The sequence below is a fragment of the Pleurodeles waltl genome, chromosome 8, assembly GCF_031143425.1.
Source record: "Pleurodeles waltl isolate 20211129_DDA chromosome 8, aPleWal1.hap1.20221129, whole genome shotgun sequence".
In the NCBI taxonomy this organism is placed as follows: domain Eukaryota; kingdom Metazoa; phylum Chordata; class Amphibia; order Caudata; family Salamandridae; genus Pleurodeles; species Pleurodeles waltl.
The window spans coordinates 512,351,456-512,379,443 of record NC_090447.1 but is presented as its reverse complement, the minus strand read 5'-3'; the positions used below and the strand labels follow the sequence as shown (position 1 = coordinate 512,379,443).

Below are 27,988 nucleotides of genomic sequence, written 5' to 3'. Positions count from 1 at the left end.
GTATGACAATGTGTACCAGGTATTGCAGTGAATCTGTTTTTAGTGGTTTTAATTGAAGTGATAATGTTTTTATTGGTTCTATTTGTGAGCCCAATGTTTTTTATGTTTATTTTATTGTATATAACAAAGTGTGCATTCATGACTTTTTTTATCAAGCCGAATAAAGATTGATGAAGATTGAGTGAATATGTGAGCTGTGGCACCATTCTCACTTAAGTGATATCCCACCTCAGCACCAGGAAAATCCTGCTGTTGCCACTCAGAGATCTGCGGTTTGTGTTGATTCTTTGGTTTTCCATATATTGAGTGGTTGCATTAACCTAGTAGGTCAGAGTTATCTCCAGTATTTTTGACACAGTCTAAGTAACTATGCTGTAGACAAGTACACAAGTGCTAACAGCTTTGAAACGATTGTGAATACATGTGCATTAGGCTCTATGCAACCCTTGCCTCTGTGCTGTACCTTTTAAAATTGTTGAGGGCTGCCAGTGCCACTGCATGCCTGATTCGCCCTTAAACGTACTGCAATTGTTCTAGATGAATCATTTTGGTGATATTTTGCGCTCAGCTTTTGATTCCATGCCTACCTCATCGTGCCCAGTGTAATTGGGCAATACTGAAAGATCCCTTTCCCTATGTTCTATTGTCAAAGTGTCACTCTGCATTGATGCTGTGCAGCCAGTGTGCATCCAAAGCCAAATACACGTGTAAAACACGATTGTCACACAGCAGCAGCTGCCGCAAATATCAAGGGGAGGGACGGGTATTTTGGCGGGTTGGGGAATACATTTTTAAAAAAAAGACCGTTTGTGCCGTCCTCTCCTGCCGCCTTGCTCATCCTCCTTGCCTGTTCTGGTGTCCCAGCATATGCTGGGACACCAGATCAGGCTCACCAGCAATCCTGGCACTGCTCTCATGCTAAACATAGCATGTAAGCAGCGTCAGGATTGGTCTGAGCGGTAGTCATTGCCGCTCAGAATCAACCCTGGGGCCTGTACAGTTTCTTCAGCCCGGCTGTTACCACAGCCAGGCTGAAGAAACCTTAGTGAGCATGTGTATTTGGACGGCCATCTTAGGCCGTCCAAACACACATGCGTACTTGGTGCACTCTCTCCTCACCCCACCACCCACCTCCCGAGGCCCTGCCCGCCCCTCTCTTCACATGCTGGCTGATCCAGCAGCAGAAAAATAAAACGATATTCAAGTATCGTTTTATTTTTCTGCTGCTGGCTCTTAGCCAGTGGGGCAACGCACCTCCACCATTGCAGAGTAGCCGCCCTTGTGTACACACAAATGAAGTACAATAGTGAACCCACAAACGTGGTACACAGTAGATGCTACCCTCCAGAATTGTCAACATGTTACACCTATCTTGTTGGAGTTAGGGTCACCAGCTTTCACAGAGAAACATACCAGCCACCTGTTCACGTTTTACAATTCTGCAAGGGTCTGGATATGATACACTCCCTCAGCACGCACCTCCAACCCCAGCACCCACCACCCCCACCCCCACCCCAGCTTTAGAGTGGCAACATGTGCGGCTGCACTGGGTGCTGACCGGGAGGGGGTCACAGACCTTGGGGGGCGGGGCTGCGTTGAGCAATAGCTTACAATTTATAAGCACCTGCCTGCAGTAGAGTTTATTGTGCCCCAGCTTTCAGTCAGCAATAAGAATGTCAGGATAACACTTATGATTAATGTTCCCGAGACAGAGATTGAAGTTTTCTCTAGTGGCAGTTTTGACTCACCATAAAGTAGCACAGAGGGTTAATATGCCTGCTACAAAGAACAGATCTGTATTTTATGTGGATAGCTGAGTGGATTAGTAAGGCCAAGCTTTACCAGCGCTTTAAAGCAAATGAGAAGTATGTGAGAGAGGGGCCATGCAGAGAGGAGGAGCACTTTTGCTGAGTGGTAGTGAGGAAATCAAGGAGGAGGAGGTGGTCATGGTCGGGGGGTGCCAAAAAATGATTCTCGCCAAAGCGGGCCCTACTCTCACTCTCTCTCCTTTTCTCTTTCCCCATCCTCTTCCAATCTCTCCCGTTCCTCCTATTTCCTTTTATCTCTCTATTCCCTTTTTCTAATTCTTTCTCTCCTCTCTCTCACTGTCTAGCGCTCATGGTTTCTCTCTCTTCTCCTTGATTGTCCCCACTCTCCCTCCCTCGCTGTCATCTGATATTTCAACAATGACCCTGTATAAAGTAAACTGGATTAGAGAGACATTTTTATTGAAGGATGTAAAGCTTAGTTCCTCGCCATTGTTTATCATCTCTATCAATCTCCTCTGCCATGGTGTACGTTTAGTGCTCCATTACATCACATGCACTGCCCTGTTTGCTTGCAGCATATGCATCATCTGTGCCACCCAAATCATTCTACATCTGTTACCTGCTCTCGATGTTCTGCAATGTCCAGCTCAAAGACACACAAACAGCCTAGTGAGAACACCCCACTGTGTCTAACCATGGAACGTCCCTCCGCCCAATGCCGCAAGCCACGAATCCTCAGGGTCGGGGCCACCATTGGTGCAGCAGGAGCAGTGGCACCAGGATCCCAAGCGCTACAAAGCCCCGGCCAACGATAATTGTAGTATTTTACTACGCCAGCAGCAGTAACAGGGACAATTTTCGCTGTTTGCACCAGGACCTAGGCATCCTTGCTGTGCCACTGCGCATCCCTTAGGTGGCAGCATTTTTATGGGATTGGCGTCCCTCTGAAGATGTTAACGTGGCCCTTTCGATAGCGATCCCTGGCATAAAGATAATAATGATAACATGATTTAACTGGAGTTAACATTGCGTTTTTTGCTGTTTCTAAGTGCTACAGCTAACTGGTGTCACTCTTACCAAAAATAATTGATCAAGTTCGTGAGAGTAAACAGTGAAAGGTTGAGCCAGCCCGAGCAGTATCCAAAATAATGTTGTGCAGAGCACTCCCATGTCAGCAGCCAGTGTTTAACCTGCTGAGCCATCATGCCAGCTTGAACACCACACAATGCGTGCAGACAAACGTGTCTCGTAAACGCTGAACGTTGGCTGTGTTGCCACCTCAGCAGCCATACTCCTCACTCGTCTGAAAATCAATAATTCAGAAGAAATTACCCTAAATATACCAAATACACACGCACTGAACATTGCACCAAAGAAAAATAATGGGCCACTGATGCCTCCGAACTCAAGAGTCACCATATGCTGAGCAGTGGGCAGCTGAGCACCACAACCAAATTAAGCTAACCGCAAAGACCTTGGGACGCAGACGTCCATTACCATAATGTACGAGACAGATACATGGCAAGATGTAGCCAGTCACTATCCAATAAAATGCACACTAAACAGAGCCGAACACTTTTTCACAGACCATAGTGCCCACAGTCTAAAGCCAAGGAGATTTACTGGCTAATAAAGTGCGCCCCACTCAGAAAGCTCCGCAGAACCACCCAAATGGTAGACCTGTGCCGAGCAGATTCTCATGACGTTTCTTAAGTGACCTGTCAAGGAAAGCCTTCTCTCTGCTGATCATCTTGTGTCGAGGATTCCAAAGTGTGCATCCTCCGTGAGAATACAAGAAGTCTCAAATTTCAGCTTTTCTCCTTCAGACGCCTGCTTCTCTCTCTCTCTCTCAACCTCTTTCCCTTTCCATGCCCCTTTCTCTCTTTTCCCTCTCTCTCTTTCACCTGCTCTCTCACTTTCTCTGCTTCTCGTTCTCACTCCTCCTTTTGGAAACACGCACTAGCTTCACAATAGAACTATCTGCTAAATGGCAACATGACTACCTTAAGGTTTTCAACCTTTCCACCAGGGAAGAGGAGCAACAACCATCAGTCTCAGCTATTGGCAAAGCATGCAAGAACAGGCATGCACAAAAGCTGTGCTGGCACTAATGGGAGAGGTTGTGATGGTAATGATGTAATGGTATTGTTGGTGGTACTAGGGCAGTTATTGGGTTTTATTGAATGTATTCGAGAGGTGGTAGTGGTAATGGTAGTAAACATGGTGATAGTGGTAGTAGTGGTCATAAAGGTGGTGGTAGTTACTCACACTCAAGTTCTTACGAAAACAATAAAAAAAAAACGACAGCAGTAAAAATAATTATACAATACTGCTTTCTGTATGAAATGTATGCATTCCTGAGCAAATATTTCTAATGCTAAATTTTGATCTAAAGTACGCAAGCATGCCATATTAAGCAGATCGATACACCAAACAGGCAAACGTATGAGGAGAGAGAGTGATGCTCCTCTAGGTGGATCCAAAGCATACTCTATATTTTAATGAATATTTAACAGTGGGACAACAGACAGCTGTGCTGTGAAGGAAGGCCTAAAGTAACACAAAAGGATTGAACCCAACAGGACTACATGGAAATTGAGATTTCTGAACACTATGGGGGTCATTATGACTTTGGGGGACGAAAAAGCCCGTCCCGACGGGCAGGTTGCCACCAGTGAAGCTGCCTTCTTGCGGGCCTCATTAAGAGTTTTCCGCTGGGTCAGCGGGCAGAAATGATGCCAAGTGCATGGGCAGTGCAGGGCCCCATGCACGTTGTCTCTGCCAGCCTTTACGTGGCGGGACTACTGCCATGTTATGGCCGGCAGAGAAGGGACTTGTAATCCTGAGGGAAGTGCTGCTTGCAGTGCTGCCCTGGCAGATTAGGACTCCCACAATCGCCAGCCCCTCCTGTGGAGGAAAACTGGCGGTCTGACCGTGGCACAACCGCTACGGTTGTAATGTGGCTGTCGGACTGCCACATTGGCAGTGGCCAGACCGCCACCGCAGTCCTGGTGGTCTTAAGACTGCCAGGGTCGTAATGAGGCCCTATGAATCTGTCAACCATGAGAAGGACCATAGAATCCTAATCAGAGGTCTAATAAAGACAGATCAGCAACCTACATGTTGTGTCCAAAACGTAAACCCCACTTCTCAGCTTCCCCATACTTTTTGTTATTCAATAGCCATGTCACAAAAAGTTAAGTTACCTTTACTAAGGAGCTCTATTTGCTGATACTCACTCAGGTAGGAAAGTGAGACACTTCTCCCGGTTCCCATGGAAAACACCATACTTCAGAATCGGAGCACTTCATGTGTATTCCTATAGAATGTAGAGTTTGGCACTATGACTTGATGTGACTTCTACACACTTCTTCAAACTAACTTTGCATTAATCTGCCCATAATCTTGACTTTACTTGTGACACCTGGACTTCATTTTTATCTACTTTCTACATTTTTGTCTTCATATTCTTTTTTTCTGAAGCATCAGTGCATTTGTTTGGCTTGGGCAGCAGGCATCTCAGAAGTTTTTAAGGGGGCAACCATAGCAGAATTAAGCCAAACGCTTTATAGGCTGAGGACAGGTTTCACAGCTCCAATATCTGGCACAATCAAGTGATATTAGGGAGGGCTAGCTGGCACGTCATTAATAAATCTGGAAAATGTGCTTTAAAATGTATAAATAATTGTTGTAGCACTAGTGCAAGGTCCTGAAAAGGGTGTGGCGTGGAGAATAATGATCTGCTACTCCCCACTTCTGTGTGGCCTGTTAGGCAGCATTAGTAGAGGTAATTCAATGAACGCTGAATCTAGGCTTGAGTCAATATCCAACTTGGTACCACCTCTGCTTTATATGCGAGGAAGTTCAAGAGCTGAGGTTGAATTGATTGGTTCAGAAGAAAGACTAATCACATAACTTCAATGGATCACAAATGTAAGCAAAGTGGTTGCTGGAGCAGGTTGCGATACATGTTTGACCAGTCCACCGCTAGGTATTATCAATTTAGAAATTGATTGAACATAATGTTCAGTACATTAATGAAGAGGTTGATTAGGCCCACACTGCTATAGCGATCAGTTAAGACAACATCTTCTTGGGCTGTGTTTTCCTAGAAGCATCTGATTTGCATGGCGTGAAAAAGTCCCATCTGTGGTGCTGAGGCCTTCCCCCAAAGTGGAGGCTCCAGTAGAGTTCAGTGGCTGCTTAAGCAGTTGGTGGCCTTTGGATGCTGGCGTGCGTATCCACATCTCACCCCTGCAAGGTTCCGCAGCACACCTGAGGTTCAGAGAGCCCTCGGGGTGTATCCTCTTCCACAGTGGTGTGTGTTACAGTGCATTGTATTAAAATTATAAAGCGCGATACTGTTTAGGAAGTCAGTTGGGCAATCTCAGGCTTGACATTTTTTCATAAAACGGATGAAAACAATGGGTCTGTGTTCATTTTTATCACAAATGCGAGTGGTGTATTCTTTGGTAAATCTCTTTTCTCATCTTCCTAAACCTTGTGCGAGGAAACTCAAGACAGGTTTTATTGTAGTGAACTGAAACTCTATTATTTACACAACATGTCTCCAGAAACAAAATTTCCTGTATTATGGGACAGATTAACACTAACAATGAAGAGAGTCAGTGCAGTCCTGCTGGGGTCTGAATGTAACATGTAGGTCACAAGTTGGACCCCAAATTTTATAACTAGATAAAGGTGTCTGCTTTCGCGGCAGGTTTCCCAAATAAATGTCTTGATAGTTTGGCTAATTGAGTTGGCGAAAATCAGAGGATGTCTGTCTATATGGGAAAAATAGGCTGTCAGCAGGGCTCCAATTCGAGAAAAAAATAGAAATAAAAATAAAAAAGCAGGGGAATACCTCATGGTGAATGTGACACTAGCTGCAGTACCATTGTGTTCCAACCTTAACTAAGGCACAGAAATGTGGTGATGTAGAGGAAATATACGCCTCACATTCTGGTCGGAAACCAGGTTAGCAGGAGTTTGTCCACGAATTTTCCTTTAATGTTCTTAGCTCAAGGTTAATCTTTTTTTTTTTTTTTAAAGGTATTGGGATTACTTTCTTAGATTATGGGGGTTATTACAATTTTGGAGGAGGTGTTAATCTGTCCCAAAAGTGACGGTAAAGTGACGGATATACCACCAGCCGTATTACGAGTCCATTATATCCTATGGAACTCGTAATACAGCTGGTGGTATATCCGTCACATTTGGGACGGATTAACACCTCCTCCAAAGTTGTAATAACCCCCTTTGTTTTTTGTGTAATAGCCTTGTGCTGGTTACTCTTTGAGCTACTAAGCGCCTCAGAAGTTCCTGTGGTTGGCTTAGGATGCTTTAAAGATATAAATAAAGAGAAACATCTTATTATTCACCTAACTTCAGATTACTCTAAGGCACTTGATTGTGAATTTCAAATCTGACAGCTTAGAGGTTTGAATCTTAGCAGGGCTTTCTCAATCATTCGCATCACTAAAGTTATTTATTATAATGAGTACCACACCTGTCATCAAAAGCACAAACATTTACAACGTTAAGGCAGCGGTGGTGGGGGGGATCTACACGACAAACAAGCATCGGCAAAGCCAATAGGCTTCACCTATGTGAGATGTATTGGTTTTGTCATTTTTTTAGCCATGTTGTACAGCAGCTTGGCTGCGGTGCAGCATCATCGAAAGGAAAAAAGTGCTCTGACCGGCCAATGCTTTTTTTTTTTTTTTTTTTACTTTTATCCATGCTGCACAACAGCTTCGCAGCTGGACAACATAGCTATGAAACATTGACAAATACATTATCCTTCATGTAGGCGAGACCCAATGGCTTTGCCAGTGTTTGTTTTTTAAGGACGGAGAGCGGAGTGGATGCAGAAATGTTTCAACTGCTTGCCCAAACGCATCGTGAAGTGACCAGATGCAGCAGCGAGGAAAGGCAAACTCAGCTTTTCATGCAAGAGCCAAGAGGCTGCTTGTCTAGAGGTTAATAACATCACAGTGTATATGATATTGTTTAAAATGGTAACTGCTATGGAAACATACATGTTGTAATACCGCGCTATATGACGTACGTAACGTAACATACACATAACATGGTTCTGCCTGTGTGCGCGTATAAAAACACACACAGTATTATATGTAAACACACCAAAATAGTAGAAATAATGCCCTCAAAAAAATTACACAGTCAATATTCTATGTAAAATACATACATAAGTTATATAAACGCACATTGCACTAACAAGTCAATGCTCTGTTGTCGAACAAGTGCTACTATTGAAGCAATGAAAAAGCAGCCTATAATTCTCGCCAAAGCCATCATTTAAGACTCTGCAAGTGGGATACATTGCGCGCAGCTACAGCAACACACGTCATAACCATCAGTAACATAAACGACGATTTAAGGAGTCAAAAACACATGCGTTTTCATATCGGGTATATCACAGAGTTACACTATGGGGATTTGCAAACCACCACGGAATTGCACTCTGAGTTGTAGTAAGGAGAATAATGTGGTGCCATCAGGAAACCAAATGTTAGGGCTAGAGGCCAAATGGAGGGCGGGGGTCGGAGTCATGGGGTACAGTGAATGATGGTCTATGTGTCGTTTTTACAGGCTGTACCTCCAAGGATGCTGGAAATAAGAAACAAGCACTTGCAATGCAATGGGTCTCGCATTACATCGAGTTAGAGCTATTAGCGTTGTAAACACCTAATCAGACTTTTCTTGCCACATTAAATTAAAAACAAAAAAAACGAAAGTGATCGTGTTGCGGAGTAAAGAGAGAAAGTAGTCCCGAAACCATACGGAAAACATAGAGCCTCGTAGGTTTCCTGTAGTTTACCGGTGATCTTGAGGAGGGCTAAACACTGGAAAAGGCATGACGTATGCATGCCTTTCATGAATGAAAACAAGCGGGTTTTAAAAGGCAAGCCCACGAACCAATGAAAGTGACTGATGTAACATGGGTGTGGTGAAAATCCCCCTAAAGGGAGATTAGAAGAGGGACGGAGCACTTTGCGCTCGCCCCTAAATAGACAGAGAAACGGGTGGGGGGAGTTGATCAACAGGGATGGATGTTAAAGGATGAAGGGAGGGAGCAAATGTAAAGTCGATGACAAATGGGGACAAAGGGTAACACAGATGGAGGGCGGAAAGGAGGTTGGAAATGCAAGTTGAACAAAGGGAGGCATAGCGGGACAGGAGTAGATGGATTGGAAACAGACGCACTCTTATGGAGTGCTGGCACTAAAAATTTAAAAAAGTACCTCTGGAAGCACACTAGCAGCGGAATGACACTAACCATGAAATGAATCAGTAATTGGTCTGTGCTCTATCTAAGGGGCAAAACACAACAGGCATTTGCAATGCAACCGGTCTCGCGTTTGCTTGAGCAATTGAGCAATTAGCATTGTAAACTCCTAACCAGACTTTTCTTGCCACATAAATTGAAAATGAAAATAAAACAGTTTCACATAACTAACTGGACTTTTTTTGCCATATAAACTTAAAAGTAAAAGTTTCACATAAGGGAGCTGACGGCCACCATCAGTGAAAAGCAGACACACAAAGGGAAATAAAAGTTCACTTGTAGTGAAACCTTTTGGCAAAAGTGCAATTATCTACGTAACCGGCAAAAGTGCAATTAACTATGTAACAGGGTCGATGTCATGCAAAGCACTTGACTTTTGCCCAGCGAGATCGCGCTATGAAAAAAAAAGAAAAAGTAGTCCAGAAACCAGATGGAAAACGTGGAGCCTCGTATGTTTTCAGTACCTGGTCGCTGCACTCGAGGAGGGCTAAACACTGGAAAAGGTATGACTTATGCATGCCTTTCACTAATGAAAGCAAGCAGATTTTAAAAGGCAAGCTCACGGACCAATGAAAGAAACTGACATGACATGGGCGTGGTTTGAAGTCCAACAAGAGATTACAACACAGGACGGAGCGCCTTGCGCTCGCCCGTAAAAAAGTGGAACTAACACGAGCCTACCAGAGAAGCAAGGAAATTACAGTGACAATGAAGCTAACCAATCATATGTTATTGCACTTCCAAGTTCTTTTTATACTTTGTTTTTTGTTAACAAGCGATCTCACAAGCGACAGCACATGCGCAGTCCCATGTGAGACCTATCATAGGGTTGCTAGTTAGCTGTCTGCAGCAAAGCTTACAGAGGTACTATGAGAATTGCTTTGCTCAAGAGTTGTCTACACAAAGTTGAGAGTTTCAGATTCGAAAGCACTTTAACGGCCTTACTGATTGGTCCGATAGGAAGATAATTAATTTTAAGTCTTCTCCTCTGGAAGGCCTCCAAGGAAAAGATGCATTTCTTGGAAAGGCCCGGCAGTCAACTGAAATCCCGGAGTGCTATCGAGTAAATTAGTTTTCAGAAATTCAGAATAGTGCTAGGCTTTGTAAACACTCGTGAAAAACGAACAATAAATGATGAAACGTGAACTTCGGGTCACGGCAGAAAATGAGTCTTCTTGTGTTTTCTGTTTGCGGTTTTCCCAGGAGTACTTGTTAGAACAAAGGGGCTCAATAGTTACTTCGGAACTGAATAAACCTGCGGAGTTGCTCTGAGGCATATTTGAAAGTGCGGTCGCGTGTTCTGTTAAAAATGTAATAGCTGCAACCCTTGTATTGCTACTCGCCCTTTCCTGTTTGGCGCCCTACAGATGAATGACAGAACCATGTCACTATCCAACATGGAGGTGAACCTCGTTTGGGTTTGGCGCATCCAAATTTAAGACCCCTTGTGCCCCTACTGAGTCAAAAGTAACATTTAAACAGAAATACCAGCTTCCCTCTCCCTTGTTCCAGGCAACTTGCATATCACCCCTTCTCTGATGGAACTCCATTGGCTCCCCTCAGGGCAGGCTTTAGGGCAGTGCGAGTGGTGCAGCTGCACTGGGTGCTGACCTGGAGGGGGGACGCTGACCTGGAGATGGGGAACGCTGTGTTTAGCAATAACTTGCGATTTAAAAGCTCCTTCTGTCCAGCTTTCAGGCAGCAGTAAAAATACCAAGACAACTCTTGCAATTAATGTTCCTGCTAGAGAGAGAGATGCAGTTTTGTCTAGTGGCAGTTTTGTCAAACCATAAAGTAGTGGAGATGGTTAATATGCCTGCTGCAAAGAACAGATCTGCATTTTATGGAGATAACTGAGTAGATTAGTCAAAGCCAGCTTTTACAGGCACTTTAAAGCCAATGAAATGTATGTGGGAAATAGGCTATGGAGAGATGAAGGGCACTATTGCCAGGTGGCAGGGGGGAGAGGCAGGTCATAGGAGGGGGCGACAAAAAAGATTGTCGCACCAGGCACCACTAGCGCTAAAGCTGGCCCTGGCTCCCCTTACCACCCCACACCATCTTCAAAACCAGCAGCATCATTTACAAGCCAATCAAGACCAGTGCCCCTCTTGTCTTGCAGAAAAGCTCACCATCTCGGGTGGTTATTGGCACACCCACATCCAGGACTCTATCAGGCAGCCTGCTAAGAAGTGTGAAAAAGAAAACAAGTCAGCAGGCATTTTCCTTCTATGCACCCAGGATCTGTAACAATACCCCTGTATTCATCACAACTGCCCAAATGCTGCTCAAATTTAGGAAAGATTTGAAGAATCTCCTCTTTGAAGAACACTACATCACAACGCATTAACTGTCCATAACCCTCTCCAATCAGTCGCTGACTTTACGATTGCCTTTGACCCTGCACAGTACTCTGCAAACTTTTGACTAGGTTTCTGATTTGGAAATTCTATATACATACATACACACATACATATCCAGATGGTGCAGTAAGCAGAAAGTGGAGAGGATTTTTGCGCAAACCCTACTTTTCTCAGTACCATCTCCTCAGCAGTATTTCTGCACCATCTGGTCATGAACTTAAAACAGTTGGCAGGCAAGTGAGATTGAGGCTGTTGCTGCTTTATAATTGCAGCACTGCAGCAGAAACATCTGCATAAGCTACTGTGGGACTCACAAAATGATGAGGACCCTTTTAAAAATGTGTTAAAGAGCACCTGAGATTTCTCAGTCTTGTCGCCTCCTAAAGCCTCCCCCAGGTTTAACGGTAGTGTGGCTCTGGACTGCGCCCAGTGTCTGGTGCCATGGTGAGGGACTGCAGAGCCAGAACTGCTAATGTGGTAGTGGCACCATGCACCTCAGGGCCGCAGGTACTAACCCCAAAGCCCGGCTCCAATCATCATGAAAATGGCAGCCAGACCAGAGTAGCTCAACATTTTGAAATTACATAGCCTCCTTTCTTGAATAGTCCATAGAGCCAGGTTTCCTGTGGGGGGGAAATTGTAGATTTTTCTCTCTTCATCATTTGCAATTGACATGCTATTACATATTTTATTTATTATCCTATGCATTCTAGGTTCAGCACAGACCTTAGCGCTGGACTTTCTAGAAATGCTAGATAAAAAGTAATTATTCATTAACACATGCTATATTTTGTGTCCCTTCAACTTTTGTGGTTTGATAGGGGTACCTCGATGTCCAGACACATATTGTTTATTCACAACCTATACTATAAAGGCATTTTAGTTAACTGTATGGACTTCTGCTAACCAATATATGATAAGCTTGGCCAGCATTTATTAAATATTAGAATCTGTCAAATTGCAAACCTGAAAAGATTAAGGTTGCTGCTAAAGGTTTGAGAAAGTAAAGCCAGTTCTTCAGGTGCTAGGCACTGCCACTATAGGGTACCAGATCTCCCAAACTGTAGCCAAGGTTTTTGTCATGCCATGTGTTCTGGGAAGTGGTAAAATGTCACTTTATCTATGGTGGCAAAACCCACGATCGAACGTTACATCAACATTACATCACTTGCTCTGCTTCGCCAATCATGACATCAGTAACTCCATCAGATATAGAAAACATACACGCAAACAACCACTGTCTAGTCGCTGTGTACACTGTGCATATAAGCAGAACACCTAAATAACATTGTACTGTTATCATTTGTATTGCACACAGTCTTACACTGAACATCCTTCTGGGAATAAAAGTATGAATACTGGGATAGAAGCCGATATTAAATCACCTGGCAGACAGTAGCTCCAAGATGCTAGTAATGCAGCCGAGCAGAGCCAGTCACTTGTCTGACCAGCAATTCATGACATTTCTGAAGTTCCCTAAATGCCATGCAGCCAGTGGAATGCATAGTAACCTGTGTTATCTATTGTCTTTGATCCCAGACTTTTGTTGTAGCACATAGCACTGGTGGCACAAAAGACTGTCAGTGGGCAACTAACGGTCCCATTACAAATGGGCTAGGAAATGTCCAAATATCCCTCTTTAGCAAAACTACAGCTACAGTGGGTATTGGTAATTCAGAGTGTCAGGCAGTGGAAATTATATTGAATTCTTGTTTTGGGGGCACCAGTATTTCAGCACCAATTATTGCATGTTTTCCCTCATTTTTGCACAGTTTAGGATTCAGACGTTTCTCCTTCTTTGAGAAGATGAAACATCCAGGGTGTTCCAGCAGACCTTTGAATTTGCAATGGGACCGGTTACTACCATTACCACCCGATCGGAAACTACAAGGCACTCTTAATAAAGCGCTAAGGGCCAAATGCACTTAAGCATTTTCCCATAGACACAGAATGGGCAAAAGCCTTTGATACATCTGCCCCTAAGTCACTTGCACCCTAACAGCTTGTGGCACGGCAGAACATTTCAGAAAAATCCTTTCAATCATGATTGGAGATTTTGACAGTTGATTTAATTGGCCCAGGAACATCAGGTAATATTTAAATTTAAAGTTTGGTGGATGGGATACTCTGTCAAAACATGACAGATATCCTGTTCGCCATTTTACAAGCGCTATAGGCTATAATGTACTTGGAACACAGCTGATGGGATATCTGCCGTGTTTGTGACAAAGAATCCTGTCCCTCAAACTCTAAAAGAAAATACCCTTAATACCTCCATTTCCTGAAATCCTACCTCCAAAATCGAAACACAGTACTAGGTATTTGCTCCATTCTCAGACCAATATGATTGACTCAACACTGGCACACCGGCTCTTTCGGTGGTGCTTTAGCCCTTTGGAGACTCAACATTCTGAACAAGTTGGTGAGGAACTATGTCATTGAATCCATTATCCTTTTCTCAGCACCCCCAACATCTTGTTAATTTTCAAGTTCTAACTTTGAGTCCATCTTCAGATTTCAGCAGAGATGTCTAAGCACTTTTTATCTGCCAACACGTACTTCTGACAGGGCGTTCCTTTGACACTATTCAAAAGACGCAATTCTTTACTAAATCATTACTTACCGAATTTATTCCTATCAAGTGCATCTAGTATGGCTTATGCTCTCTAAATCAAATGCACAGAAGATAAGCCTTTAAACCATAGTGGGTCAAAAAGCCACCACCGCTTCAGACATTTGGACTTTTTTTCTGAATTGATTCTTCTGTTGTTTAGATACTCATAAATTAAGCAGTAGGAACAACAATGTAAGAATTTTTGTTCTTGTCCCTGTTGGTAATATATACAGTCTCAAGTTTCTTTGCACTCTAATGCACTGTATGATCACGTGAGCACTGAGCTTAGTCAGGATACATTAAATGTTATGTATGCAAAAAGCTTTTTATGCCTATTTTCTTCATTTAGCTTCTTGCCTAATTCTGTATGTAAAGTTGAGTATTTACCATTGGCTTGCCTATAATATCTTCCCACAAGAGATTGTTTCACATGAATTATTTTCCACTTGTTCCAGGTGGTTTACCAGCAGCCCCTGTTTTATATTACCATTCCCCAAGAGACAACTTTGATATCAAAGGCTTTTAGCAGCAGTGCCTCCATCCTATCTGTGCACACTGATTGGACATATTACAATCATGGGGGTTTTCTTTGCCCTATTGCAGGAACTGAACTTGGGTATTCGGGTCTCAATGCTATGATGCTGGGATGCTATACCATGAGATGTAGGAATTTCCAAGTGACAACTGAATTTGCCTGTAACGCACATACTAACTCTCCATATCTTTACAGGTCAAAGTGCCAGAAGGATATGGCCCAGGAGGAGGAGCACAGACGGATCCGTGTTTTCCGACTCCTCATGGTAAGCCTTCAACATTGTAGGCATTTAATTTCATTTTTATTACATCTACTTGTGTTATGTTACCAGAATTTTGGGTGGGAAAGACTCTTCCAAGGCCTTTGTTTCTCAGTGCTTGCGCTCATCCCTTGAACTGCCATGCTCCAGGGACACTATTGCAGACCAGAATCCCATTCAGCTTGTGATGCAGTGTTACTGGTATTGTGTTTAGGTCATATTTTATCACATCTGCCTACACATTTCTAAAGGGATTTCACACCAGAACCAAGGCAAATCTGGAGTTGTGTGCTTGAAAAAAAATTGTATATTTTCCAAATATTAGCATGAAGGAAGCTCTGCCATTTATTTGATACAAATGTGCTTCATTTTGGCCTGGATACTCTCCAGTAGTAATTTCAATGGCTAGCTGGCTTCAGTATGAAGATCAGGGAGAATGTCTGTAATGTAAATATACATGGAATGTGGGGATGATAAAGTATTTAAACTTTTTAAATGACAGTTTGATATTTTGCAGAAACTGGTAAAAGAGTAGAAACAATATGCAATTATAAAGCATGATTAAATACTTTTTTTTGCTTGGTACCTTCTAAGCTAAAAGGTAGCCAGGATTAACACTTCCAGTTGGTCAAAGTCTCAAAAATGAAATCTCAAAGGCTTCTTTTTAGCATTTAATGAATCAGAAAAGTAGGGCCCATAACCTTGCCAAGATTTCAAGCAATGGGCATCTTTTTGCCAAAGGAGAGTAGGCATTAGGTTTATATTTTACACAAATTATATTTTGTCTCTCCTCATCTAGAGTTCTTTAAAATTTAGTTATGAGGTAATTAGAGAACCTTTACAATATTCTAAAGGTTTATTAGTTGTTTAGAATATATTATATATATATATATATATATATATATATATATATATATAGTTATAGAATATTAGTTGTTTAGAATATATATATATATATATATATATGTATATATATATATATATATATATATATTAATTCTAAACAACTAATAAACCATAAAAAAAGAAAAACTTACCTTAAAATTTGTTGTTCAGGCAATCGTTATTCAGGCAAAATCGTTGTTTGGACAGTGGTCTTTCAGTACTTCGTTGTAGAGACTTTGGAGTTGTTTACCTGGAGTGGTTTAGGCAAGTAGTTGTTTAGGACCTAGTTGTTCTATCACATATTCCATGAATATATCTAATTGCAAAGCTCTGGGTATGTCATCGATTTCTACACCAGCTTTGCAGAAAAAAGTGTTCTCTGGGAATGAATCTGAGGCTTTTGTTTTTGTTGTTTTCATTTATTTATGGGAAGCAGTCCTGACTTCTTTGCGAATTATCTGTGGTTTGGACTGAGTGGCATGAATGAAAACTTGGTAGTTTGTTGTGACCAAATACACTGTGACATTTTTATCTTCGTGACATTAAAAGAATAATAGCCACTTAGAACAAATGTTCCTTAAATAGAAGAATTCTTGATCAGAATATATAAGGATGCGTTGTTCCTTTGGGGATTATTAGGAATTCGACCTAGAAGTTCCATTAATTCATCTATTCTTTGTTCACAGATATCGCTGGTATACTCTGTCCACGCAGAGCACTCCAACTGTGGTGAAAACGAGTATTATAACCAGACCACGGGGCTGTGCCAGAGCTGCCCAGAGTGTGAACCAGGAGAAGAGCCCAACATGGTAAGTCTACAATCGAGGTTTGTGCCCATTCTATCCCTTGTGAGTTGATGCGTCATGAACCCTCACACTTCGAGAAATTCTCTTCTGTACTGAAGAGCGAAAAGATTAGTCACATCGTCCCTTTTGCTGGCAGTCTAGAGCTGTGTGTGGTTAACCATAAACAAAAGGGATGTTGTGCCCAGGGGACTCCAGTTTTTATAGTGTGAGTGGAGCTCGTGTCATCTTTGGCAACTCAGAACCATGTGATGGGTAACACCTGGGTGCTGAAGGCAAAGTCACTCAACGGTCTGCATCAAGCAGACATTTCCCTCTTACTCCAAAGCACCCCTTCCGCTCACATAAAAGAACTGCTTGTGATGAGAGAAGGGGAATCTCATACATATACTAAAATGTACATTGTGCCCCACCACACTGCACCTCACTCATGCCTCTAAAATTCAAATTGCTGGTGTCTCCGGTTATCCTGCCCCATCCTGCGTACAGATATCTCCAAACACAAGAACAGTGCCAGGTTGTGTACCAGTTCAGTCTGAGAGAGCTGCTGCTCACGGGCATTCCTTTGCTACCCTTCTGTTCATCCGAGCCAGAGGCAGTGATGAGGCAGCAAAGTCGGTTTCTTTTCAAATGAAAAAGTGCACATATCCCACCACTTCAACGTGAAATTGATGCCCAACTACTTTTGTAGTCCACTAGTTGTTTTACGCCACAGCAAAGAGTAACAGCTGTCACGTACACTGCTACCGTCTTCCATACTAGACATGACATTTCTGTTTGAAATATTTCGTCCTAAATGTAATTTGTCAGACAATAATTTTGTTAACTTCGACAATCAGAGCATGGGACCCTAAATATTTATCTGGTTGTTCCTGCCTATTGTGATTTCTCTCCTAATAACAGTACAATTTACAATTTCCTCCATGTGTCAGATGGAATAAGCCCCCTTGTTGGCCACCCATTTTGTGCTGGATATCCAGAGCTTGTGGTATAGAAGGGCCACTCTAGTTTTCTCCAGTAGTTGCTGCACAGGCCCGCAGCAGCACGCAGCAGCTTAACTTCTGATGAAACAACTCCATTAGATTTAAACTAGGGATGAACAAACCGTAACACCTGGATCTGGATGAAGAGGAGGAGAAACAAAACGTGCCAGGCACCTTCAAACCATATATACCATAACAAAATGTCAAGACCTGTTCAGAGACGCGCCATGGGTCAAGGGAGTGAGAGTGGTTGTGTACAGCTGGCATCTGCCTGTAGCAAGTATATAATTGGTTCTCTACTTTTCTTTCTAATCATTGGGCATGCCAGCAGTTCATCTAAAGAAAGGCACCAGTGTGGTTGCACTTGATTACTACGCTCTGCATCTCTGGCTACAGTAGTTCCAGTGGCTGCTCCTCCATATGGGCGGAGGAGCGTCGCCCCCCCGCCAGCAGCAGCATCTGCTATACCCTTTAAAGAAAATGATAATAAACAATGTTTGTTATTGTTTTCTTTAAAAGGGGCGGGCCACGGGGGTGACATTGACTGAGGGGGAGTGCTGACCCCCCTCAGAGTGCATGTGTGTTTGGCCGGCCGTCTTGGGCCGGCCAAACCCACATGCGCTGTTGCTGGGCTGGAGAGAACCTGCACAGTCTCCCAGTCTGCCTGGGAGCGCACAGCCAGGGCGCTCCCAGCCAATCCTGACAATGCTTTGGGCAGCATCAGGATTGGTCGTAGGGCAGGCTGGGAGCCGGTGCATGCGTGCAGTCAGCCAGCAAGAAAGAGGAGCGCAGCGTTGGACGGAGGTGAACAGGTAAGTTTTTTTCTTTTTTAAAAATGTAATTACATTTTAGGCCCCCCCACGTTCCTCCTCCCTGCCCCGCTCCTTCCACGGCCCGCAAGCCGCTACAGAGTAGTTCAGAACATGCACATGTATTTTGCTGATTTGACTGTACAGTTATTATTCCCTTTACTTTTCAGTAGATCATTAAACCCAGCATACACCTCTACAGCAAGTTGCTGTACCATAACAGGTTTTGCATCAACTTTAAATGTGAGGATAGTCCAAGGAACCTTTTGGGGCAGTTGTGCATCTGATGCATTTCAAGACCTTTACAGATTAGATGAATTCCTTAAAACAAATTGCTATGTTTATTCAGTTTCCCACATTATCTCTGTCCCAAGTTTAACAAATATGTCCCTCCTTCCTAACCTTACATTCAAGGCCATCACAAAGTATTTCTCTGCCATAGATGAATTACATGTTTACGTCATGCTTTTTATTTGACACCACATAGCTGCACCCCTGTTAAATGCATTCATAAGTTGCACCTTAAAAGCATGCACCCCAGGAGACTGCCTTAGTGAGGTATTCTTAGAAACTACCAGGCTTATATTTTTCCCGATTTCCCCTGTCAAATACCTTCCTGTTTCCACATAGCAAGGCATTCTTGAAATGCTGAGTCAAAAGGAACAGAAGAATGTCAAGACTACCCTTCCCTCCCCAGATACTAGAAATATCAGATCAAGCTATACACTTATTGCAGTGGTGTAACGATACTGGAGGGGGACCCCTGCAAAGAGCAAGGAGCCCCCGTACTCACTCAGGCCAGGTGCTGTGCTGAGGGGGTGACTTGGGCTCAAGACCCCCTCGCCCCCCCATTCCACCCCCACACCGCAGGACTGTGGAAGCATTTGTTATGCCACTGATTTATTGGCCTGCCCTACATCATTCCTTCCAGGGGTGTCACCAACATTCCTTACTCTCTGTCCTCTAGATTTTGGGTCTTCATTTGAGGACCCACTATACTCCACAGTTGCTAAACCCCCTTTAGACCCTACATCTTTGCTGCTCCTACGCATTCTCCCCATTTCTGTTTCCCTTGGTCTCCATGACCAATGCAACCACCTCTGTGCCATATGTGGCATCTGCCCTTAGGAAAATGTAAGAATTTCCACTGCTCTATATTTCCTGTACAACAACTTACTGTGTTATTCATGATCAATCTTTCTTACCATATACCAGTTCTGGCAAAGAGACTCATTTTTCAAGGCCGCAGATATATAGAATTGTAGATGGTTAACTAAATAACCAGAAGTTTTTCAGAGAGGGATTCTGCACTAGACAAGAGCAAAGCTTGAGTATTTTATTTCAATCACATTTCCAACGAGAGTATTATCCCTTTTATTCACAGCTACCCGTCTGCAATTTTGTTATGTATGCTCCCCTTACACCCTCTTCCTTGAATTACATGATCCTCAAAGAGGTAGAGGAGGTATGAGGGAGCCATCCACAACAGGATGTCCTGACACCCTACCCAACCACCCTTGACATTAGAATCACTTCCAACACTCAAATCCTAAATAATGGCTTGTGTTCTGCCACCTCCCTCTCAGCCTGTTACAAAAATAATGATCTGGCATCCTACCATCTCTCCACACCATCCTCTGTATTGCCTTTCCATGCTCTTTTCCTACTTCCTAAAACCTCCATAGCTGGTGTCCTGCTACGCTTCCCCATCCACTCTCTACAATTCCCTCTCTCCAGTCCAACACAAAAAATCCAAATCTGGTTTCCTGCCGCACTTTTAAATCATCCTTTACGCAGTCTCACCCCACCCTGCCCAAAGCTTCTGTTTCCGATCTAACATTGAGTCAAGAACCAACACAACACCACCCTAACAGCAGCTCTGTTAGAGTTGCTAGGAAGTGCTCTATATGTTTTGTCCTTAACTACAAGGTCAGCAGAGACCCGCAGCTGACTGGGAATAAGTCAATTGGTGGCAAAAAGCAACACTGCTTTCTGGTCTGCGGATACCTAAGTGGGGCAGAATAAGGTTGGTGAGACCGCCAACCCTTATTTCACTGGTTTGCTTAGGTCTCTGAAGACCCAGGAGGGGCAGGAGAACACATGGGAAACAAGCACTCCCATTATGACCTGACCACAGAGTGAAACTGAACTTTCTCACTTTTGTGTCTCACTGTTGCTATGTTATAGTAGTGCATAACTGGACTTGAAAAGCTCGAAGAGCCATACATAGCGCCATCACTCTCAGTAATGTGAAGGTGCCTAACCAATAGCTATTAGTGGTATGAAAATAGGTTGAAGAGGTTTAAATTAGGTAGAAAGTACGAGGAAAGATCCTCTGATTCAACCCTTTCTTTTTCTATTTTGGTTAATTTAATGTGTTTCATGTAATTCAGGATACGTATATAGTTCATCCAAATAACACTTTCAATTGACTTTGTGGCTTTTTTAGATTAAATAATTTTTATAGTAAATAATTTCAAGCAAACATACAATTAAAAAGTAGACTGAAGCATTACACCCTTCTTTGTCCAATTGAAATAGCTAATTAAGTATTATTTTTACATTATTCATAATGTTTACATCAATTTCACTCAATTGAACTCATATGATGTGTGTCCTGAAAACAAGTTCAGCAGGAGCCGGACCTTTGAATCTAATTCCTTGTCACAGTGAATTGGCAATTTGCTCAGGGATACACGATAAAGCCAAGTTATGGCAGGCACTCGCCAAGTGATGCTTGTTAGGTCAAGTGTAAGCGTTCGACCTTGTGTATACTTTTAGTATACTTCTTATGGCTTAACACAATTAAATTTGTTGGTTGCAGTGTCCTTTAAAAATTCTTGCTTGGTAGTGGTCAGTTCTGCCTTTTTCTCCCTTCTGTTTCTGTTTCAGAGCAGTGACCAACTACTCGATTATTCCAATTTGGTTTCTTTATCTGTTGTTGTGACGGACTATATTTGTTATTTCTTTGGTGCTCCCTTTTCACTGTGGGTGTTTTGGGCTGGTAGCTGCCTGCGTTTTATTGCAGCGTTCCGTTCCTCCCTCTTCGTCCCATGTTGCTGACATTTGTTATGTCTTTATTCCAGTGCAGTCCCCGTTTACCTCTGTCTCCTAAAATAAGCTTATTTTACAAGAGAAATCCCCAGTCATTTAGCTCACTGCTCACAAAAGCCACAATATGCCCTTTTTGGTAGAACGTAGCTAAATCTAGAAGCAGTGATGTGAAACTTGCTTAGCATTCTGAGTCTATCTCTCCAGGGCCCCTCCCTGCCAGCATGTATGACATCCCACACAGGACATTGGTTATCTCCTTTATTTGGGCCATTAATCTTCTCAGGCTGCTCTGCTATTGTTAACCTCATTAGAGCTTTGTTGAAATGTGAGGCAAGAAGGCTTGCAAGACTTTCTATTCTGTTAAAATAAAAAGAAAATGCTTTTCCAGCCTTATTTTCCAATTTCTGTTCAGACATCTACACAACTCGAGGAAGTGCAGTCATCTTCTCGTCTCTCCTGAAGGGCTTGTGATTTCTGATGTCAGTAGCCACCAGTGACCACCACAACACAGCAGGAAAAGACAAAATTATAAAGCTGGGTTGACCAATTTATGTAGCAAGAAAAGTCCAGTTCTGAATTTACAGTGCCAATAGCTCTAACTCAAGAAAACGTGAGACCTATTGCATTGCAAATGCTTGTTTTTGGGAGATCAGCATAGAACAGTAAATTGATAGAGGTGCTTGAGCACACACTCTTTAATTCGCCTGGCTGGCACTTTGAATGTCTTGCATATTTTGAAGCATGGCTGTTGCATGCAGAGGTTTGGAGAAAAACTAAATAAGAATAAAATGTCCTCAGGCCCATTTTTGTGCGATTTCAGTCTTTTCCATTTCTGAGTAGTACAGTTCCTATCACATTTGTAGCAATAGAGTTATATAACCCAGAACAATGTAAGTGACCGCCGCATTGTAGTTGAACATAACTGTTCTCTCCTGTTGCCATCTGACCAGGGCCAAATTTAGGGCAATGTGGCCACACTGGGCGCTAACCTGAAAGGGGGGCACTGACCTCAGGGAGGTCACTGTCTTTAGCAATAGTTTACAATTTAAAAGCACTTGCTGCAACATTCCTTGTGCGTCCAGCTTTCAGGCAGCAGTAAAAATGTCCAGATAACTTTTGTAAATAATGTTCCTGCTAGAGAGAGATTGGAGTTTTGTCTAGTGACAGTTTTGACTCGCTTTAAAGTAGTGCAGATTCTTAATATGACTGTTGCTGCAAAAAAACAGATCTGAATTTTATTTGTACAGCTGAGTGGATTGGTAAAGCCAGCCTTTGCCATCTCTTTAAAAGAAATTAAATGCATGTGGCAGAGGGGCTATGGAGTGATGAGGGCGTGGCTGTCATTTAGAGGTCGCCAGAGATCCCAGCTGCGGCCCTTGGCTTGCCCTGTGCGACCCATGGCACTGCCTTTGGACCTCTCGCCCAGGGGTGGAACTATTGGTGCCAAAAACACAGTTGTGGCTCGTATCAGCGTCAGTCTCCAGCCTCCTTTTCTCCTCATTTTTTTATTACAATAATAGAGATTGATAATCTGTCTTTCAGTATTAATGTAATAATAAAAGTGGAGCACCAGGATGTGGAATGAAACCTTCATTGCCATCTTAGGTAAGTAAATTAAAATATTTTACAGTTTATGTTATGTGAGTGCATGCGAGTGAGAATTTGGGTGCTAGAGTGTGAGTATGTTTGAGCATGTATGTTTGTATGTGGGATAGTGTGTGTGAAAGTGAGTGAGAAAGTACTGGTGAGTGAGAGTAACAGTGAGCAAGAGAGTGCAAATGAGTGAGGCAGGGTGAGAGTGAATTCATGTATTGTGATGTCATTAGGGTTAAGGTTATGTGACATCACTTCCTGTGAAATCATTAAGGTCAAAGGCTGTATGATGTCATTTCCACTACCCCTGGCATTTCAGTGATTCGACGCCCATGCATGGATGAGGAGCACTTTTGCCGGGCATTACTAAGGGAATCTGAGGAGAAGGTCATGAAGGTGCCCAAAACAGATTGTTGCACCAGGCACCACTAGCACTAAAGGCGCCCCTGCATCAGACAAAATAACATTTACCCGACCTTCAACGCTGGACACATTAGATTGAACTCCAATGTTTTTGATCTCATTTGCTCTATCAAAGAGAATCTGAAATGGAGTTTTTCAGTCTATCTTAACTATGAAGACCTATGAATCGGGTGACCAGATTTTGAAAAACAAAAATTGGGATATCCCTTAAACATAGATAAGTCAACAATTTTGTATCAACTGAGGAGCACAGTATGCCTTCTTTAGTATTCCTCAAAGATGTAGAAACAGGGAAAACCAGGCGATAAGGGGAATTGGGTGCAACTTTTAGACATAGTTTTGTCTATTTTAACTAAACTGCTTTATGTCATGGTTGGGTAAGTACTTCTTCACTGGAACAAATAAACAATTGACGCCATCCTTGTTCAGGCTACCTTCTCTGAAAATCAGGACAAGTGATAAATTTGTTCACATTTTCCAAAACAGGTGGTTTAAAACAGACTGTCCCAGTGTATCTGAGATGCCTGGTCACCCTACCTAAGAAGCAAAAGCAAAGAATCCCATGTTTTGGTTTCAGGCTTCTTGTTTGCAATCTTCTGTCAGATGTTCGCATCCAGGTTTCTGAGGCTGCTCATAGACAACATTGGCACAGGTGTGGGTCAGCTTATAAGACAACACACTTGTGACAGTCGCAAACCCGGACACCAAAGAGATACACTTGATTTTCTATGTATAGTTTGGATTCCGAAAGCTGCCTCAGTTTGAAATTCTATGTGGAATAAAATGGGCCTCTAAGAGTTGAGCGCAAATGACCCCGCCCTGTTAAACAAATTGATAACTTTAAACCAATGAAAATACTGTTTGTCTAACAGTATTTTCAACTCTCATTACAGACGTGTGGGTACGGAGCAAAAGATGACGACTACGGATGTACGCCTTGTCCGGCGGGCAAGTATTCAAGAGGAGGCTACCAGATGTGTAGACGCCACAAGGATTGTGAAGGCTTCTATCGTGCCACCGTTCTGACTCATGGCAATGCAGAGAAGGACTCGGAGTGCGGCCCTTGCCTCCCTGGGTAATGCCTGCTTTGGCTACATGCACAGCGCAAACACTGTTACACTTTGTTCATGGTATTGTGCTTCCTAACTGTAAACAACGTGTAAAGTCAAATATGTCAAGAGTGAAAGTGGCATAGAAAAGAGTTAGAAATGACCGCAAAACTCAACTTATCAAAGCAAAGGGTCTTGTAGAAGTGACAGCACACACATTTCTTGGACGCCATTTTTGAAAGCACATCTGCACTGTACTTGCCTCCTGTTGACTCTTTAGCATGGGACAAGATTTTTGAGGGTGGGCTTCCGATCATACGTCATACCGTCCACTGCTCTACAGTACATTTTAAGATTAAATAAAAACAAGCAGCAGCCCCCATGCTGGTCTCGAGGTGTTAATGATACCAGGATCACACTGGAAAAAACGTAATCCTATTTGGTAAATATGAAAGCAGAAGTAGTTGGTTCACTTGTGCTTTATGTGATGTGTCACTGTCAGGGTTGGTGGAATTCCTTTTGGCTTGATTATACACATTATGCAGAACAATGTGCTGCATTTTCCCTCCTGCACCAAGATTCTTGGAATTCACTTAGACATAAATCGCAAAGGACTTGCATTCTCAATTTCTGTTCCAAGTGGTCTTAGCAACAGGGTACCTCTGGGGATACTCTATTGGCCACCAATGCAACATTTTAGATACCAGTGTTAGATGAAGACTGCTGTTGGTGGTACCCTATTGCACAATTCTTGAAGGGTGATGGGTAGAATGGTGCATTTAAATCCGACACTTGAACTGCACTACAATGCTCACCATTGAGATCTTCACTCTCTAATTCGCTCATCTGAAAGGGGCATGATCTAAAGAAAAGAAAGATTAATTCAGGGAATGTACATGAAAAGGAAAGGGAAATTTGAAGCATGCAAATGACACACGAGTTTGTGTATGTCTGTCTTTCTCTCTGTGGTGTGTATAGATGTCAAGCACTGGCTCCCAACTACATTTGGAATGGAAGACTGCTCAGCTGGCATGATTCCATGCTCCACTCAAACAGCCAGAAGGAAGGAACAGGCAATGATTCCAGAAAGGAAGATAGTAATAAAACTAGCCCCGTGCTAACTAGTGTCGGCTCAGGAGGCACGAATCCAAGAGGGAACACTGGCTGTGTAGATGAGTTACATTTTGATTCACTGTAGGTAAACTAATCTAATGTCGATTCCGTGAAATTCTGCCATGGATCTTACAATCATAGACTTATGTCAGACACATCAATTACTTTCCAGTAATGTATACTAAAGTAACCGTTTACCGTCACTTATAAAAAGGAGTGGATCTCCTAAGGTGTAGAAGCACTATTATGTTGATTATAAATAAGGCTTCCAGTTTTCAGTTTTTAATGATTTTTACAGATGAATAAGAGCGAAAACAATGTGTTTCCTGCCTGTATCTATATTTAAATGTGGAAAAATACAGAAAATTAGACCTTGTGTGAGTGACTCTCCATGCTGTCTTTCAAGAATTCCAGGCCGGCAGCTGAGCAGATAGATAGTATGGGGAATTAAAAAACACACGACGAGATTTACTTAAACGCAGACATAAATTAACATGTATTTGCAGTGTAATGCTAATATTTACCTGTAGGTGTAGTGTTTTGTTATATTTGGCTGCTTAGTTTGCTAAAAACATAGCAGGCATGAAAGCATAAGTGCATGATTTTCAGTTAAATAAACGTGGAAATGCACAATTTTGCGTCTTTATTTATTCTTAAAATACAAAATAAATGAGTAAAAATACCAAAAGACTGGCCAAAAAATAAATGTGGATAAATACAGATGGAAACCTTAAAAAAACAAATACCATAAAACTGGAGGCAAGTATAAAATATTGTATTAGCTTTGTGGTGAGAGATGTTTATCTCTCCTTACTGCACAGTAGCTAGTAGACTGCACACGCTGAATGCGCTGTACTTAAGTTAATAACTTGCTCAGTATCACTGGCCTTTTACATTCATTTGTGGTTTGGCAGTGACTGTGTTTATTCAGTGTGGGTGTCTCCACAGTGCCGTCCTTTGTTGAAGATGAACACTATGTGCATCAATGGATTCCAGGGACAAACGGGGACTGGGAATTGAACTACAGAATCATGGCAGGCAATGCATCCTCACAGTGAGGGAACCGGAGCGAGGAGGATGGCAGTGAGAGAGATGTGGTTTAGAAATAGAAAAGTTGGCCTAGTGGATCAAACACCAGTGTGGTAGATCAACAAATAAATGTGGAGCTCATGTGTTTTCTATGGAAGTTCTGTCCGGAGGGAAAACATAATACAACAACCAAAGTTTAGCCAAGAGAGATAAAAACAGCCCAAAAGTAGCACTATACCAGGGAATGTGACATGAGTGGAGAGTAGCAGAACAACTAGTGCAAACTCAGAAACAAGCTAGATGGGAAACCCGCTGGCAGTTGGGGGAACCTGTTTTTAAAATAAAAACATGTATGGAGGAGGAAGACACATAGGGCCTTATTAAGAGGTGGTGGTCAGGACCGCCACTGCTGTAGCGGTCCGACCGCCACATTAAGACCATGGCAGTCAGACTGCCAGGATTCCCCCATCTCCGCCGGGAACTGTGATCCTGACAGTTTAACGGCGGGTGGAGGTCACAACCCACCTGGGCAGCACTGCATGCAGCACCACCCTGCTGATTACGACTTTGTTCTCTGCCAGCCTTTTCATGGCGGTATCACCGCTGCGAAAAGGTTGGCGGAGAAAAGGTGCAGGGGGCCACAGTGGAGCCTCTGCACTGCCCATTCACTTGTCATGGGCAGTGCAGGGGTCCCCCTGCTTAGCACCCTTGCAAGGTTCACTGTCTGCTGTGCAGACAGGGAGCATTGTGAAGGTGCTAGTACACCCTGCAGGCGACAGCATTGCCACCAGCTCGATTTCGAGCCAGAGACAATGCTGCCACCTGTTTCCTGCTAGGCTGATGGGCATAAAAGAGGTTTCCGCCTGTCAGCCTCTGGGGAAACTCCTAATATGTCCGGCGGGGTGGTTACCACTACAGCGGCAGCCACCCTATCGTGAGTTTGGCAGACAAGTTATTTCATCCCTCAAACTCCTATTTAGGCCCATAATGCCTACTGCCAAAAAAAACAAGATTGTGCTAATCAATGAAAGGGTTGTGTTGCTACATCAATGTTTTACATCAATAATTAAGCATATATTCAAAATAAATAACACCAGTGTTCAATGGCTGAGGTCCTTAACAATCTAATGGGACAATGGAAGAGATTGCTCCAAAATACTGATACCACAATTCTACCCTCCATATTGAGACACACTCCCCGTAATTCCCAGCAAACCAGAACAGAAAGAATTTAATTTCTTGTGAGTTTTCATTATTTTGATATGCACTGACCAAAGGTCCAAGTAAAGAATCAGGAGGAAGAAGGAATCCACAGTGTCAAGAATATGCAAGAAAAAAGTTGACTGAGGGGATTTTGCTATTGTTTTTTTTGCTCAAGTAATAGCAGCTATGACC

The 27,988-nt window shown here is 42.9% G+C and overlaps 1 protein-coding gene across 4 annotated transcripts in view; it reads left to right on the top strand.

Annotated features, from left to right (window-relative positions):
• EDAR (ectodysplasin A receptor) overlaps nt 1-27,988 on the top strand; it is a 338,186-nt gene that overhangs the window by 85,759 nt on the left and 224,439 nt on the right. For all 4 annotated transcript variants that reach the window (XM_069204492.1, XM_069204489.1, XM_069204491.1 and 1 more), the window contains exons 2-4: nt 14,789-14,858; nt 16,424-16,546; nt 24,296-24,477. In XM_069204492.1, coding sequence (XP_069060593.1) covers nt 14,808-14,858; nt 16,424-16,546; nt 24,296-24,477 — 356 coding nt within the window. In that variant the 5' untranslated portion in view covers nt 14,789-14,807. The remainder of the gene's footprint in view (nt 1-14,788; nt 14,859-16,423; nt 16,547-24,295; nt 24,478-27,988) is intronic.